Raw genomic sequence first — 17,203 nt, forward strand, 5'->3', positions numbered from 1 at the left:
AAACGTACAACAGGCTGGATTATCAAAATTTTTTGACTTGAAATGCACATTCAAGTATGCTGTAGTTTCTACATCTTACAAAAAAAGCTTGTTAATGAATAAAAAATGAGTGAGTTCGAAAGTTTCTAAGAATTTGACTTGTACTTTTTCACTTGTCAATTACCGAAGCAGAAAGCGAGCAAGCATCAAATACGTGACATAACTGCCTGTAGATCATATAATCATGCCTACACTTGGTGGATCATTCACGGTTTCCGGGAAACGAGCCCAAAAGCACCTGATCAAAAACGACCACGATTCCTCGTTTTGCCAAGCTTCGACATACGAGCCTCGATTATCCAATCGAGCCTCGATTTTGCAATCGTGCCTCGATTTTGCAATCGAGCCTCGATTTTCCAATCGAGCCTCGATTTTCCAATCGAGCCTCGATTTTCCAATCGTGCCTCGATTTTCCAATCGAGGCTCGATTTTCTAATCGAGGCTAAATACGGGAGGGAGCCTGGGGCGAGTGAGAGTGGTCATGTTCTAGCAAACTTGTCGTCGCAAACTCAGGACTTTTTTGAAATTTTAAAAAGAACGCGAGAGGGAGAAAGAATATTTTTACACTGCTAAAGAGATGGAGGAAATGGTCCTAAGGTAAGCATTGGTTTCTTCTGGTACATTGTTTTACCGGAGGGTGTTTGTTCCTACTTGCTGCTTCATAGTTTTCGGTTACGTAAGCTCGATAGATTTTCGCGTTCCTATTTTAATTGGTCATTTTTAGCCAAAAAAGGAACATAACTCTTAGGAAATGTTAAAATGGTTTGGACAAAAAAGACTGAGTAGAGGATGAGTAAAACTAACATTCCGGCACCAGAATTCAAGACAGTCACGCGTATGCATTGCTACCAGCTGACATTCATATTAGTGGGAATGGAAAAAAACAAAAGCAAAATTTTCTCATCTTGCAAACAAATGGTAGGAAGAATAATGTTAACTATACTTATGTCCATTTTCCAAGACCATAATAGCTCAGCAGCATTTCATGGAACATGTGAAAGTGTGGTGGGATACTATAATTTTTTTGAAGCTAAATTTGTTATCCAATTTTGTGTTTCACTCATTCTATTCAGATAATTTTGTGAAACACAATCATACTGTGATATTTTTTATAGCAGAGGAATCTATTTTAAATCAAAATTGACTAAATGTTCACAAGTGAATGAACGTTGGAGGTTTTTAAAGAAACTGTGGTGCTGTGTCAGTGGGGGTAGATTAATTAAGATGAAATTGTAAACTGGCCACCCTGAAGATTCAAAAAGCAGACGTTTTGAGCATTAACCCTTTGTCAGAGTTAAGGGCCAATACTTGAAACTTCAGCTTTTTGACTCTCTACAGTACAGTGGCTAATTTATAATTTCAGCTTAGTTGATATAACCAAATTAAATGTTGACTAGTAAGATTAACATGGACTTGACAATTAAGTTAAAAGAAATTAATTCTTATGAATTAATTTGATAGTTCAGAACAAATAAGATTCCTAAAATGTTAAATATTAACTTTGTAATAGATCCACCAAACTAATCAAATGTAAAAGCTATGACACAACTGCAACAGTTCACTTTTAACAAAATAATTAAGTCCTTGTTGAGCTGACCTTAATTTTCATATAGCCTGACCTAGCGCACTTTATTGACTGAAAAAAAGAACCTTAATCCTTATCTGCGATCATGACTAAAAAAAAAGCAAGACATTTTTGATATTAGTAACTGAATTGAATATTTTAATACCTATTAATTTAATAAATACAAGTTGATTTTACCATAGTAAATAATAAACTTAACATCAAATCTGCCATGTTTGTTGTTTAAGTTGAACCTGCTCTACATGAAATAAAATATCAAAATATCCACGGGTAAATTAAAATAAAGGTGTGACTAACTAGGGACATTTTTTTGGTTTGCATGCTTATGGATCATCTTCAAAATATGAACGAGTTTTAACTTCTTGCCACAATTTTTTATATATACATATATATGTATGTACTGTATAATGTAATTTTTAACTTTGCCTACTCTTCAGTGCAAGGCAAGAATTAAGCCAAGGGGTCCCTACTCTAGATATTAAATCACTGTGCTCTCACCCAAGGAAGCCAATTTCACACCTTTCAGTAAAGTAAACATGGTTGTGGTTAAGGTTTATAGTTTCATAGAAGCCTAAATTTTTGCACTCTTTTAGAAGTCTTCTACATTGCATGTGCAACATCAACTATTAAATTCAAATCATAACTAGTTCCAGTATTCGATCTAGTTCATGCTTTTGTTTCATTTATTTGGAATATTCTATTCTGACACTAAATGAAATGGTTGTGGACTCTTACTGATGTAAAAACAGACTAAAAAACAAAGAAACAAACAAAAAGCAAGTTACCTCATATATATTAAGTACTTCCAAAGCAGCTGGCAATAATTAAAGAAAACCAAAAAAAAAAAAAAAATGTGCTTACTATCCTTAGATGAGGGCAAGATATTAAGATGACTAGCATTTCAGATTACGTGGGTATGAGTACAATTTTAGTATGAGCCTACTTAGACATTTTGCATACGTTGATTTACTGATCGTTTGATGCTTCATTTGTTGTCTTTGTTCTTGTGTTTATGTTTTGTTATGAAACAAGGACAAAAGCTCAGTGTTTTTCAAGCAAAAGAGAATGGCAGTTGAACCTGAAAACATGATTTGAAGTTGAATCAGTTACTTGGGGTCAGAAAGCATGAAATGAAAAATATATTTTGCTGTTTTTTGACATCGTATATTCAAGATTGGTCTGTAATTTTTTTAAAATAAGGATTCCACTTTATGATGAATTGTTTACCACAATAAACAACTAAAACCTTGAAAAGCATAAAGACTCTGACATACTGGTGATGGTTTGAATGATGTCAGTTCTTGGAAGTTTGAAGATCATAGTTTGACCCAGACCATTTGTTTTTCAAATGACCCAATATAAAATGTCATGCAATACATATGACCCACTTTGACTAAATTCTAAACTGAACACTTTTAGTTCCTTATAACACCAACCATATTTACATTAGGAACTGAAGTTTTGGGCTCTACACTTGTTGTTTATCATCAAAACAAAGAACATTTTTAACTTGTTGCTTTATAGCAGCCTCTATTGAACAAATTTTGAAGGACTCTAGCCAGCCTCTACCATTTTTGATGACCATGAAAATATGTGAAATGTATGGGAAAGTGAAATTTTATTGCATTTTCCCAAGTTGTGTTTCTGGAAGTCTTTTAAATTACCCTAAGCAGTTTGATTGTGCATTTTTATATTTGGATCTGCTCTACATGAAATAAAATATGAAAACATCCACAGGTAAACAGAAACAAAGGTGTGGCTGACAAGGGTCCTTTTAAAGTCTTTTTAAACTTTTAACATTCTGGGTGATTTTCCACCATTGGCTTTTTTCTTTTTGAGGTTGTTCTCCTGTCCTTCTTTTTCCTTTTCCTTTCATGTTTAACATGTTCGTTCCCCTCTTCATCTTTATGTTCCCTCTTTTTCTCTTCTTCTGTGTGCTCCCTCACTTCCTCTTCTTTCTTTTGCTCCTTTTTCTCTTCTACTTTCTTCTCCTCCTTGTTGATGTCTACACAACTTTCCTCTATTTCTTGACCTTCTTCTGGGGAAAAAGTTATAATTTTAGACATTGTAGGCTGACCAGTAATTTTCTTTTTCTTGCTGTTGACTCACAATCATATATTTCTCTGATAATTACATTGTCCCAGTTTGGAGGGAAATGCTGTATAGATTGCCAGGTTAAGTAGGGGCCTTAGTTAAAAGGGTCAGTAGGAAATTTCCATAATCCATGGTCTCCAGGTCAAGAATATACATTTCCATGTTCTTTCAATATCTTCTAATAGAGTCTAATCATTTTGTTCAACCCTCTGATTAAATTCTTTTGTAGCTCTAATGACATCCTTATGCCATGTTATCCTCTAAAATGCAGTAGGATGCCAGTGGATCAACTATCATCAGAGATGGCCACTTTTACCAACATTAAAATCAGTATCCTTACTGGTTGGTAAAATACTGGTTATTTTACTTATTAGATAATATGCTTCTCACCTGCTTGTGCAAAAATAATTCCAGATGTACCTGGTAGTGGTTCCTGAAACAAGATAAAAAGTAAAGGGAAGTATGCCATCCACAAGAGTCACGTGTAACTTACTTTTAACAACAAGGGACAATGGCAAAAACCAAGATGCCACTGCCTCAATCTCTTACTTTCCTTTATAACCATGACTATTATAACGTAGATATAGTATTATAAAATTAAATAGTCACTAATGAAATGTACATGAACTAATCTAATTACATGACCTCATATTTCAATGGCAAATTAAAATAGGGCATTCAATACCTTTACTAAACACACTTGGAAAATGATGTTACTAACATGATCTCTATTTACTTAGTTATTTAGGTTGATAAGTTGTTTACATTATAGCATGACCCTTATTTAAAACTATAGTGATAATAGATACTGTCAGTTGTTCCACCTTGCTGTTGTTAATATTATTTGGTCAGGTGTTGATGTTAGTGTTATGCAGGAGGAAGCCATGACAGTTCATTTTGTTCAGTTGTATGTATATTGACATATCTTAAATTATTTTGGTTAAAATGAGAACTAGATCACATGAAGATCATTAAGTAAGTCTGCACAAAATAATGCTTCTCGCAAAGAACCTTGTCCCAAGGGACCCGTCAGTCTGCCCCAAGTGTTGCGGCTCAGGAAGAACCTCGTCCCAAGGGACCTTTAAGTCTGCCCCAAGTGTCGCGGCTCACGAAGAACCTCGTCCCAAGGGAACTTTCAGTCTGCCCCAAGTGTCGCGGCTCACGGAGAACCTCGTCCCAAGGGACCAGTCAGTCTGCCCCAAGTGTCGCGGCTCACGAAGAACCTCGTCCCAAGGGACCTTTCAGTCTGCCCCAAGTGTCGCGGCTCACGAAGAACCTCGTCCCAAGGGACCCGTCAGTCTGCCCCAAGTGTCGCGGCTCACGAAGAACCTCGTCCCAAGGGACCTTTCAGTCTGCCCCAAGTGTCGCGGCTCACGAAGAACCTCGTCCCAAGGGACCTGTCAGTCTGCCCCAAGTGTCGCGGCTCACGAAGAACCTCGTCCCAAGGGACCCGTCAGTCTGCCCCAAGTGTCGCGGCTCACGAAGAACCTCGTCCCAAGGGACCTTTCAGTCTGCCCCAAGTGTCGCGGCTCACGAAGAACCTCGTCCCAAGGGACCTGTCAGTCTGCCCCAAGTGTCGCGGCTCACGAAGAACCTCGTCCCAAGGGACCTTTCAGTCTGCCCCAAGTGTCGCGGCTCACGAAGAACCTTGTCCCAAGGGACCCGTCAGTCTGCCTAAGTGTCACGGCCCACAAAGAACCTCGTCCCAAGGGACATGCGAGTTTTTTAAGTTTAAGTCAACTTTTTTTGGTCAATGATCTATGGAACATACAATGCAATATGTTATGGTAGGGTTTTCATAATGTAGCATACTACCAATAATTTTACGTGACATTTTAATGTGCACTACTTCCCTTACCTCATTTGTTTTGCTTGTGTTCGAATTTTCATCTGTCAGGAGGAGAACTAGTCTCAGTATGTAAAAATACACAATTTAATATACCTATATTTTACTATAATTGCTCAAGCAATACAGGTGATGATGATTTATCCAGTAAATTACAGAATTGTGTGGCGACTCTCATTGTTTATCAGGTAACAAATATGAAATTAATAAGCCCTCAACACATAACTTAACATATGACCAGTGTTGATTTTTGGCATTAAGGCAATTTCTTCTGAAATTTTTTAAAGAAAGATGTTATCTCTGTTTTTAGGAACATCATGTAGTCCTAATGTTTGTCCTTATTTTCTGCTTATTATCACTGAGCAAGGCAGATTACCTGTAATTTTCTTGTTGGGTTGCATTACCTTTGCTAAGACTGGGTCTGCTTTTCATGCATGTTCAGTATCATTTGAAGGTACTTCATTTTTATTCTTTACATTGTTTTTTTCATTTTGTGGTAATTACTAGTTTAATACATAATATTTGTATTCCTCACCTAGTATTGTGGATGAAGGGTCACCCTCCAACTGCAAATCGGGAATATTTCCTTGGAATGTCACCTGCAGGCAAAATGAGGAAAGCCATCATGTGACCCAGAATTAACATTTCTTATTTCCTTACCATTAACAATTTCAAAATTTATGCTTAACTCTATGAATAAAACTCAGGTCATAACCCAAACTTTCAACCTGGGTATACAAAATGAATAGTCAAAAAAGATGATTTTGTCTTTTAATGATAATCAAACTGAAAAATTAGGCTGTGTGGAGAAAGAAACGGTTTATACTAAAGACTGGCTATGGTGATAAGAGCTTTCCAGTTTACTTCTTCAATAATACACATTCTTTTTTTCTGTTTTGATCACTTGTGCCATTTTGCTTCATGTCACACACTCATAGGCAGATAATTTGCAGCAAATTGACCAGTCCGAGCATACACTTTACTTAATATGTGGTGTTGTATCATACATTCAAAGATAAGTTGTTACTATGTGTATTCACTTTTTTCTAACCTCTGATCCCAGAAGGGATTTAATCTCTGCCTCATCCTGGATTAAAAAAAAAAAAACAAGTTAACAGAATCAAAGATAAGGTTTAAAACATAAATTCCACAGTATTTACCAGGGTAGCTGTTTGAACACTTTACAACTGTGACTTTCAAACCTCATGCAGGCACATTGGTGAATATGCAAGCAAAAATCCCCTCAAAATTCATACTTGTATTATGTATCTCATAATGATTAATTTTGTGTGCTAAGAAATACCAGGAGATAGCATATCATTTACCATATTTTTTCCACCACCTCTAAAAATCAGGATTAAAAGGGTATTTTGAACAAATTTGAATTCACCAAAGGCATTCCATTTGCCTTCTTGAAATAACACAAGTATATTTTAGACTCCAACTCCAGATTTCTAGTACTGTAGTTGTTATTTGTTTTATGTAATATTATTATTTACTTACTCTCTCATGAATATGAAGCACCTCTGGTCTCTCCAAGAGGTCTCCATGTTTTACCACTTCCCTACCTCTTTGGATAGAGAAGTGTAATGGGAGAGCATTGTTGGAGCCTGCCCAGTCATATACTTCCTATATCATTTAAACAGGAAAAAAGGTTAGATTTCTTTTTATAAAAAGCTATCTGCCAATCACTGTATGTCTACATAATTTTACCAAAGTGCTATTTACAGTTTAATAATTTGTATCATTGTTTATATGTACCTGGAAGAAGGCACCTTTGATGAACTGGCACTCTTCCTTGCCGTTTGAGTGGCGGAGGATGATTTTCACTTTCTCTTTTTTTTCTTCCCGACTGACATCTGTAACTCTGGCTTGTCGGGCTTTCCTTATCTTGCTTGATTCTTTAATCTTACAGAATAAATACATGACAACCTCAGTAATATTTCATTGATAATGTAGAAAAAAGATCTTGAAATTTCTGCTGCTAAGTCTTAAAAGAGAAAGTGGTGATTATAGCAGTTTTTTCGGTAACAAGTATTATTTATGTTGAATCACTTCATTTCACTCATTTCCTTTCCTGTTTGGGGATATGTCTCTGAAACTTGGGCCATACTTTGATGGCTGGTGCTTGTTTTGGCTCCTGAAGTCTTAAAGGAAGCCTTCTAAAAATAATCCTCATTTCATTGCCTGACTTTCTCCTAATGTGTTCTTTATTTTTGTTTATTTCCAACAGGTAATCATGCCACGATTGACATAATTGATATTGGCATTATTTGTGCTATGTAAGTATTTGGGAAAAGCTATTTACCTTGTCATCCTCTATTGCCTTTTGCAATGCACTCTCCTGCTCCTTCTTAGGTGAACGATCCTGCTCTAACCTCTCCCTATTGGAAACAATGAATAACTTATGGTGAATCTCACCAGTGTTCACTTTGATTTGCTGCATCTGTCTGGATAATCAAAACATATTAACCACATAATTTGCATACACCTAGGGTTTTTTAATGTTTGTTAATTGCGAACAAGACATTGTTTGAAACAGCTTAGTATCTGATGTATGAATAACACATCAGACTTGAGCTATATGAGTTTATGAAAATTTTCTGTAAGATCATAAGGTTGTCAATGGGTAACAAGCTGGAAATAATTATTTCTACCTTTATCTTATCGAATATTAAAGACCTCTTACCATTCCCTTGTGAATGCAGCCACAGCATCTGCTGCCCTTTTTACTGCATCCACCACATCTTCCTTTGTTGCCAATTTTAGGTTGTCTCCTTGTTATAAGAATCCAAAATACAACAATTTTGTTTCCAGCCATCTTTAAGTCAAATCAGATCAATATTAACCTATGATGTTCAATTTTTAAAAAGGGGCCAAAAAGACATATTAAAACAATTTACCAAAAAGTGGCAACATTTATGCAAGGTCAAACTGGTATGTAGGTAGTATACTGGTGCCTGATGATGGCTTGGGATATTGTACATGACTGCAAGTCAACCTTAAAATTAAAGAGTACATTATCTTTAAATTAATATAAGACTTAAGGTAAGGGAAGCGCTTTTAAAGCAATGGGAGTTTTTCCTCAAACTTCCTTATGTTTATTGTCTGTTTTGACTTGTGCCTACACATAGTGATGACATTAAAATTGAATGAGTACAGACTGACTTGCAGGCATGGGATCCTTTTCAAACATTCCAAACTGAACGTTATTTGCCAAGAAAAGCTTATTACTATTATCAATATAAAATTCCTTTCATTAACATTTACCAACCTTTTCAACAAATTGTATTTTGAGGCTATTTATATTCTTAAAATGCTCACCACAAAAACGCTCTATGAGGATAGGCTGAGAAGTTGTGGGTGCCATTATGAGTAAATCGGACCCAGCACTTCCAAATTTTCTTTTCACTGTCATAAAAAATAACATAAAATGGTAAGAAGAGTTTGAGAACATTGACAATTATGGGCATTATTGCATCTATTATTGGTGCGTAGAGGTTGTTATGGGGCACTAAATATAGCATAAGGAAACACAACATAGACTAGAAGATGACAGGATATTTTGATATGCTCAGTACTACAGAAAGTAAAACACCCTATTATAAGTACATCCCTTAATAATGAAGAAACATATCTATGCACACACTCTTTACAGTACACAATATCAGTACTTCAGATGTATCCATTTTTAAATATTAGTAAAGTGTGAGAATTACATTACAATCTTGATGTTTAGCCATTAAGACTTAGGAAACTTTTTTAACTTTGACCTTTTTGTCTCGTATCCAAAACACGGATAGTAATTCAATACCTTCTCTCCCAGATCTGGATTTTTCTTTAGTTATCCAAAAGTATAAGTTTCCATGATTGACTCCATGTAGAATATTCAGAATCCTGATGATTTAAGAGAGAGATAAACATATTTGATTACTAATTAAAATTATTTACTACTTAATGTGAAATATAGCATGCATGCATCATACAGTGGATATTAAAAATCTTGAATACCCTTTGTGATGTTTGTGAGTGATGTTTGTGCGTGATGTTTGTATTTCAAATTATAATGTAATTTACGTGTGATGTGCGATCCTCGCAGTAGATAGCGCTATTTATGCAATAGCGAAAATCAGACCTGAAAAAAATCAGGCCTGTACGGGACTCGAACCACTGACCTCTGCGATACTAGTGCAGCGCTCTACCAATTGAGCTAACAAGCCAACTGGGAGCAGGCCGTTAAGTTGATTCGTAATAAACCCGTGAAAGTGATAAATGAGATGCAATGAATATATAAAGTTCATATATTTTTGAACTGCGGTATTAGATACGTGTGATGTGCGATCCTCGCAGTAGCGCGATCCTCGCAGTAGCGCTATCTACTGCGAGGATCGCACATCACACGTATCTAATACCGCAGTTCAAAAATATATGAACTTTATATATTCATTGCATCTTATGTAATTTATGTTTGAAAACAAAGAAACCAGTCAGTTGGAGTAACCTTCTATGTACAAAAAAATTGTCATGTGGGTACACATTGCACCAGGTAAGCATGGTCACTTTTGATGTCTCCATGTGTTTTTAAGTTATATACACAGAAAAGTTTAAAGGCACGGTTCATGCATATGTCTCTCAATAAGAAAAATTAACTATTATGAACTATGATATTAACCTATTTATTTTGTCACTGTGACTTAGTGTAATCGGAAGCTGTTTCTGCAGAGTGCAGCCTGCTTTTAGAGATAAAAATAACCTTTTATTAACTATTGATAGTCACCTTATCACATCAGGTATGTTGTCACCTTCTTGTAGGATCGCCGTAACCATGCTTCTCTGGTCAGACCTGGCCTGGTGACACATCTAGATACACAAATTTATAAATTAAAGTAGAGTTAGATTTAATGTTATTTCTTTTGGTGTTATGATGCAACACAGTGCATTGTTGCAATGCATGCATCAGGACTATATGTCACCTAGAGAAATTAAAGTTGACAGACAGTAACTAGTATACTTTTTCAAATGGGTCTGTTCCTCAGCAAGTGAAATTGACATATGACAAATGTGGCTTCACAAAAGTTTACAGGCTATTTTTATTTCAAATGTGACTGCTAATATATTTTACTTCTCATTAACTCAACACATTGACACCTAGGCATGCTAACTGTATTTATTTACAACAGTTTCCTTGAAAATTGCAAGCCATCCGGGCAAACATAACATCGCTATTTAACACAAACCTCCTCATATGTTAAGTTCAAAAAGATTGGTAGGAGAATATCCTCATGGGCTGATGCCACCTCCATCAGCACTTGTTTACAGTAAAGCACATCCCATGCTCTGTCCACACTCCATTGCACTACAAAATTATTATATTGTGGTCTACAAATAGTAGTGGTATTCAATCAAACTGTCATCCTTTAAGGACATCTGTGTCAAAATCTTCTAAGGGTTGGGTTTTTTCCAAACTCTTCTTCCATTTTCCTTCTTGAAATGACAAGTATATTTTAGACTCCAATTCCAGATTTCTAGCACTTTTGTTATTTGTTTTATGCAATATTATTATTTACAAATAGTAACGGTGTTCAATTGAACTGTCACCATTAAGGACCTGTGCCAAAATCTTCTAAGGGTTGTTGTTTTTTTTTTGTTTTGTTTCCATTCCCCAACTCTTGCTGTAGTTTGAAATATGAATCAAACAACTACATAGGGTATAAGCAAGGTTAAGCTTTCTATTTTAGGTTCAAATGCTACTTTTGGCATGAATATTGTTTTGTATCTGGTGGAAATTTATCTAATGTCATCATCCAGGGAGAGCCCTGCATGTAATTGCATTAAATTATTGACAATAATTCCAACATACCTTGATTATTCAGATCCAGAACTCCTAAGGAACTCATAAATTATTGAAAATATTATTGAATTATTGACAATATTTCCAACATACCTCAAGTATTCAGATCCAGAACTCCTAAGGAACTCATATCCTCTTCTACAACCCCAGCTTAAATGTAATGGCACAAAATTGAATGAATTTCAAGAACATTACTTATTGTGCATTACTTCATGCTACAAAACTGCACGAGTCAGTCAGTCTATCTGTCTATATCACACTGTACTCTACCATAATACTGAAGATTATCCTATTCTTCATCAACAGGAGACCCAATTGTTCATCTCTCTTGTTTTGCAATTAAATTACTGAGTAAATAAAATTATGTTCAAGCTAATCCCACTTTGGCTTTTTTAAGTGTATCTGTTTTTTAATCCATTTTATAGAAACATACCTGTTTCCCACTGTTCTGTGCCAGTTAAATGACATGCTATAATAAATGTAAAAAAATATATGGTGTAAAAATTTCCTCCTTTTTGATTTAATTTCTTGATCAGTCTCACATAAATATTGTTGATTTACATCATACCTAATGTGTAAATCTGACTTGGCTTACTTTGTTAGGGCACTTTCTCAGTGTTAAGACTTAAAACACTGGCTTTTAATAGTGCTCTGTAAATTTGCCTTATAAATGGTATTACATGATACAATTTGAAATCATCTATGTAAACTATCTGCAGTTTTAAACTTGATTTCTAGTGTAATGTGCATGCTTTTTTCGGAAAATATCCTTACCCACCCCAGAGATAACTATTAGATATTCCAATCAGGATTGGGTTTTTGGTCTGCAATAGCCAAAGATCATGATTTTTTTTTTTGGGGGGGGGGGGGGCGGTCATAGAGGAAAAATAAAAAAACCAGCATTTTGATGCTCTTTAATCATTCACCATGGTATTACCTGAGTCAACATTTACTGGGTTACTAGCTAAATAGCTCCTGTCGAGGTCACTGGTAGCCATGTCATCAAAAGCAGAAACACCATCTGTTCAAAAAAAAAACAACACAGTTTTGAATTGTGTCACATCATAATCATATACAGGCAGATGGGTCACCTGCTTCCAGTCAAGATGCAAATGGAAGATTGAATAAAAAACATTAACTAAGTTTATAACTAGTGTGCAAATCAATCAAACACTTACATTCACTTGTAGGCAATGTCAAGTCCACTTGATTAACAACACCACTTGCCACCCTTGCTTCATCACTGGAAGTCCCTGGCTGGATGACTGAGTTTGTCACACTTGTTTGAGATGAGCTGGGATTTGGGTGAGTGTTTGATTGTTGAGAAAGCGAGGAAGGGTTGGAATTGAGCTGAGCAGAGGGAAGGGAGGTTTGGGATTGGTTTGTGGAGGGTGGGTTAGAATTAGGCTGAGCTAGGAAAATGGAGGGCTGGAATTGGTTGGTGGATGGTGGGTCTGAATTGGGCTGCTCAGGGTGATGGGAGGGATGGGATTGGTTTGTGGAGGGTGGGTTGGAATTGGGCTGAACAGAGGGAAGGGAGGGTTGTTGTTGGTTTGTAGAGAGTGGGTTGGAACTGGGCTGAGCAGAGGGAAGGGAGGGTTGTTGTTGGTTTGTAGAGGCTGGGTTGGAACTGGGCTGAGCAGAGGGAAGGGAGTGTTGTTGTTGGTTTGTAGAGGCTGGGTTGGAACTGGGCTGAGCAGAGGGGAGGGAGGGTTGTGGTTGGTTTGTAGAGGGTAGGTTGGGATTGGGCTGAGCAGAAGGAAGGAAGGCTTGTGATTGGTTTGTGGAAGAATGGAGGGAGGCAGCATTGGAAGTGGGATTCATTTGAAGAGAGGGAGAAGGATGGTTGGGATTGGTAACTCCTGGTGTTGGTATGGACTCAGGGTTAGGGTTAGATCCTGAGATGAGAAATAAAACAAAGAATTTAAATCAGCCATTTGAATTACCATTAAAATAGTGGAAAGATGCGAGAATTACTAGTTTTTTATTGATAAATCTATGACAAACAAATATTGAAAATTTTTAAGAGGCAAAGATCCTTATTGCCAGTCGGCCAATCAATGGTAATGAACATTAAAAGGGTAAATATTGAAAAGTCAGAATTTAAATATCAAAGTTTTTATTTCTCAGCAGATTAATTGGGTTATGTTGTTGCTTTTGTCTTTCAAAGACCACTGGTGATTTTCTTTTTAATTGCAGCGAAAATGTATTTCCACTTCAAGGAGGCTGTTATTTCCAGAACGCTGTTATTGCAATTCTAACAGGCATTTGTGGGTACTGCAGCCATATATTTTACTCCACTACAGTTATATTCATGTCAACATGCAAATTTGCTAAAGACCAGCCTTTGCAGCACAGTTATCTTGTGGCTTTGCCAAAATTGGCTTTTACTATCTTTACTTATGGGTCACATGACACAGATGTGTATGCACTCAATGCGATCTTTTGGTGCTGACTGCAATGACACAAACCCTTGATTGATTATTAAAGTTTACACTAACCTCCATTTCTTGGGTGTTGCAAAACCATATATATGCGCCTGGAATTGGAACTCCCCTTGCCATAAATTCTAAATATTTCCTTGGCGTCTGGTATGCCTCTGTAAACTTTTTCCATTTTGCTCCCACGGCTCGTAGACTTGTATAGACGAATTCTATGGAAAGGAAAGTTCAACATCGTCACTACGTACAGTTTACAGTGGCTATATGAAATAACATTTGAATTCACTAAATAGTAAATAAAGTATGGGGCAAATCTAAATAGAGATGATCAATGATAAGTTTCTAGACTTGTTTGGCATGTATTATTCCAGTCCATATTCCCCTCTACTCCTTTACCCACTCCCCCTGCCTCAATGATTAGCCTCCTGTCAATCTGGAAATTCTAGTTGAGATTCCTGCTTTCCTTAATTAAATAATTTTACCAATTGCCTGTTTTCACTGTGTAACCATTGCTCAGGTAAAGTCAAGAATAGAAGAGATAAAAAAAGTTAAATATCGAAACAGTCTCGGTAAGATTCAGATCTGTGCGTAGTTTAGAGCGATAAGTATTCTGATCAAACTGAAAATCCGTTTAAATGTAAGTCTTCGAGTAACGACTGATAATTCCTTTCTTTTTTAATTTTGATGACGATGCGTGAAATGACTCTAAATGGGGTGGATCAGGCTAAATTTCGGTCCAACCTTACACGTGTTATAAAAGGTGCTGTTTTTATAAATTACGTGCACATTTAACTCCATTGCAGGCCTTACATTCGTAGCAAGTTCACTGCTCATACTTTGGTTTTAATTAATGATCCGAAGCAAATAGTTAAAGTATAAGTGGTAAATTTTGAATCCTTTGTCGCGTGGCTAAAATTTGAATTGTTTTGCTCTACCTGGGTTTTACGTGACCACACACTTCTGAGTTTACATTCAGTATTCAATGCAAACAACCTGCATGCGGGATAAAGTGCTTTGGTACTCAACCTACCTATCCAAGTCAACAGCCGCAAGTCCAGCAAAATTTTCCTTGACCAGCTCTTTTATCTTTGCACTCGAATAGTTGCCTCCAATTTTAATATCTTTCACTCTACCCTCGCGATTCAGCAGTACCCACGGATTTCCACGCGGTGTACACTTCGCCTTTCCCTTCAGCCATACGAACACTTTACTCGTTGACTTTCCTATCGGCTGAGGTGACCCGCAATCGCTTCCAGAGCTGGAATCGCCTGAATCTCCCATGTTCGAATATCCTTGGTCAATTCAGTCAAGTGATTTATTGATGAAATCCAAACGAACAGGCCCTTTTTTGTTCTGCCTTAAAAGCACGAGTTCGGCACGTGAATAAGAAAACCGAAACCAATCAACTTCATTGTTGGGGGGGCCCAGTGGAGTAATATACCAAAAGACTATTTCCGCTATCACACATCACTTTTGTGTAAAGTAAAGGTTTTGAGCCTTCCCGAACCACTCAAGAAGTGGCGTTAGTTAGGGGTTTAAGTCTATTCGCACAGCTCTTTATTCCTTACATTTCGATTACGCAAAAGAAGAAAAAACCGCTGGCAGTGGTTTGGAAAAGGAAGAAGGTGGGAGGTGGAAAAATCAACCAGCCATCGCTCAATAAAATGAATAAGAAAGCTGATACCAATCAACTTCATTGTCGGAAGGGAGTCAATGAGACAGGCGTTACAAAAAAAAATGAAAATTAAAAAATTAATCACACACTCGCGATTCAGGAGCTAGCCTGCTATCACAACAAATTTCAAGGAGTTTGAGTTTGGTGATAATAATTTATTAGGTAGAATAATTTTCTGAAAGTAGTTTCTGAGGCATTTGTATATTCCCCGATCCTTCAAATTCTCGAGCCTCCCAATAACTTTACCGAAGGTGGTTTCTTTACCCCAAGACGAACTGCACTGAATTCTTTGTCCGATTTTTTCGCAGCCTTTGATGACTTTGATTGATTTAACTTGCTCTTTTGTTTATTGGAAGTTTAAGAAATCGGAATTCCACTGTACTCTTTATCGCCTTGTTAGCAGTGGTAAAGTTTGCTAAATATCAGGCGGCTTCAATTCAAACCACAGCAAGTTTTTATTAAAAAAACGAACTTTTTTGTTGTTGGTGGTGGTGGGGTTATAGTCATTATCATTGAATTATTTTTTTTAGTATTGCTATTATTATTATTATTATTATTATTATTATTATTATTATTATTATTATCTTAATTTGTCTGAAAATATTTTTGATGATTAGAGTGAATTATCGTTATCATAATTATTATTATTATTATTATTATTAATATTACTATCATTATTATCATCTCATGTTAGTTCATGCTAACCTTCGCCTTGTGATTGAATTTGCTTTCATCGCACTTCACCACGGCTGGGCCGCCAAAAGGGATGAATGGATTATCGGTGATGTCTCGAGAACATACGTCTTCCAAATGTCGGAAAATAGTGCCCACCAGATTTCTATTAACGGTCATCATTCTCGATGTCCTTTTCCGTGTTTCATCGATGGACCAAAAATAGAGCATCATCATCATTTCTCCAAGAGCAATTTTGGGAAATTCCCCGAAAAAGCTGTTGGCTCTTAAACTTCGCTTTTTATTGCATGCCCTGCATCTCCTTAAAGTTAAAAAGAAAAAAAAAAAGATTAGATAACCGAAGAATAAATCGTAAATTACTTTAAAGGTTACTTCTCACCTTCAGTTGCCGATAAAAATGGTTTTTCTTCTATTTGATTAATTAAAGCAAAGTCAAGCATTCGCCTGACGTTTCCGAAAAAGAATGTGAAATCGTCAAAAGCGTCCGAGTTCTTCAGAAGGTGTCGTTACCTGGTACCTGGGCCAATTCCCTCGGGAAGTTTCGTGGTAATCGCTTCTATTCGTGTTGTGTGCACATTTTGTTTACATAGCGCACTTGAGAAAATTCACACTTAGAAGCTCTTTGCGCATGGAAGAATATTTGCTCATGGAAAAATTCAAAGCAGAAAATAGTCCCTGGTTAAAAGAAAAGCAAATGAAAAAGGCCCAAAGAAAGAAAGAAAGGGTATCATTCTGTCAAGAGAATTACAATCCTTAGAAAGCGACTGGTACTCTGCTCAACGATGGCGTCCAGATTTTGCACAAAGAAGGCACGGATAATTTGTCATACCAAAAGTATTTTAATTTTTTTTTTCTGGAAGGATTCTGGAGCGGACTATAGCGCGCGCGAAAGCCTTTATAGTCCACAGAAAGGGAAAGATTTACGGTTGTCAATTTTTAAAATTTTTTAAAAGCTCACACGAACTCGCGTGTCTAGCGC

The 17,203-nt window shown here is 36.5% G+C and overlaps 2 protein-coding genes across 2 annotated transcripts; both read right to left on the minus strand.

The window, feature by feature from the left end:
- Positions 1–1,732: 1,732 nt before the first annotated feature.
- LOC148740440 (uncharacterized) lies at positions 1,733–10,906 on the minus strand. Its single transcript, XM_088750656.1, has 13 exons — positions 10,802–10,906; positions 10,342–10,424; positions 9,379–9,461; positions 8,889–8,975; positions 8,254–8,341; positions 7,873–7,948; positions 7,326–7,472; positions 7,068–7,193; positions 6,616–6,651; positions 6,100–6,163; positions 5,577–5,608; positions 4,109–4,151; positions 1,733–3,662 (listed from the first exon to the last, which is right to left on the minus strand). Exons 1-13 carry the CDS (start codon positions 10,865–10,867, stop codon positions 3,418–3,420), a joined length of 1,176 nt encoding a protein of 391 aa, XP_088606782.1. The 5' UTR covers positions 10,868–10,906; the 3' UTR covers positions 1,733–3,417.
- A 603-nt stretch (positions 10,907–11,509) lies between these two features.
- LOC148740441 (uncharacterized) lies at positions 11,510–13,239 on the minus strand. The gene is made up of 4 exons (XM_088749678.1): positions 12,594–13,239; positions 12,353–12,436; positions 11,849–11,884; positions 11,510–11,565 (listed from the first exon to the last, which is right to left on the minus strand). The coding sequence occupies exons 1-4, from the start codon at positions 13,237–13,239 to the stop codon at positions 11,510–11,512; spliced, it is 822 nt and encodes a 273-aa protein (XP_088605804.1).
- Between the last annotated feature and the right edge of the window lie 3,964 nt (positions 13,240–17,203).

Source organism: Stylophora pistillata, chromosome 2 (genome assembly GCF_964205215.1).
Source record: "Stylophora pistillata chromosome 2, jaStyPist1.2, whole genome shotgun sequence".
NCBI lineage: Eukaryota > Metazoa > Cnidaria > Anthozoa > Scleractinia > Pocilloporidae > Stylophora > Stylophora pistillata.

What these genes read in the sequence shown, in the direction of transcription:
- LOC148740440 (XM_088750656.1), bottom strand. Translation starts at nt 10,867, where the DNA reads ATGGAGGTGGCATCAGCCCATGAGGATATTCTCCTACCAATCTTTTTG. An exon ending in TGAACTTAACATATGAGGAG is followed by an intron (nt 10,425 to 10,801) that starts GTTTGTGTTAAA and finishes TTGTGTATCTAG; the next exon opens with ATGTGTCACCAGGCCAGGTC. An exon ending in ATCCAGATCTGGGAGAGAAG is followed by an intron (nt 8,976 to 9,378) that starts GTATTGAATTAC and finishes TTTTTATGACAG; the next exon opens with TGAAAAGAAAATTTGGAAGT.
- LOC148740441 (XM_088749678.1), bottom strand. Translation starts at nt 13,239, where the DNA reads ATGAATCCCACTTCCAATGCTGCCTCCCTCCATTCTTCCACAAACCAA. An exon ending in CCCAGTAAATGTTGACTCAG is followed by an intron (nt 11,885 to 12,352) that starts GTAATACCATGG and finishes CATTTATTATAG; the next exon opens with CATGTCATTTAACTGGCACA. An exon ending in CACAGAACAGTGGGAAACAG is followed by an intron (nt 11,566 to 11,848) that starts GTATGTTTCTAT and finishes ATTACATTTAAG; the next exon opens with CTGGGGTTGTAGAAGAGGAT.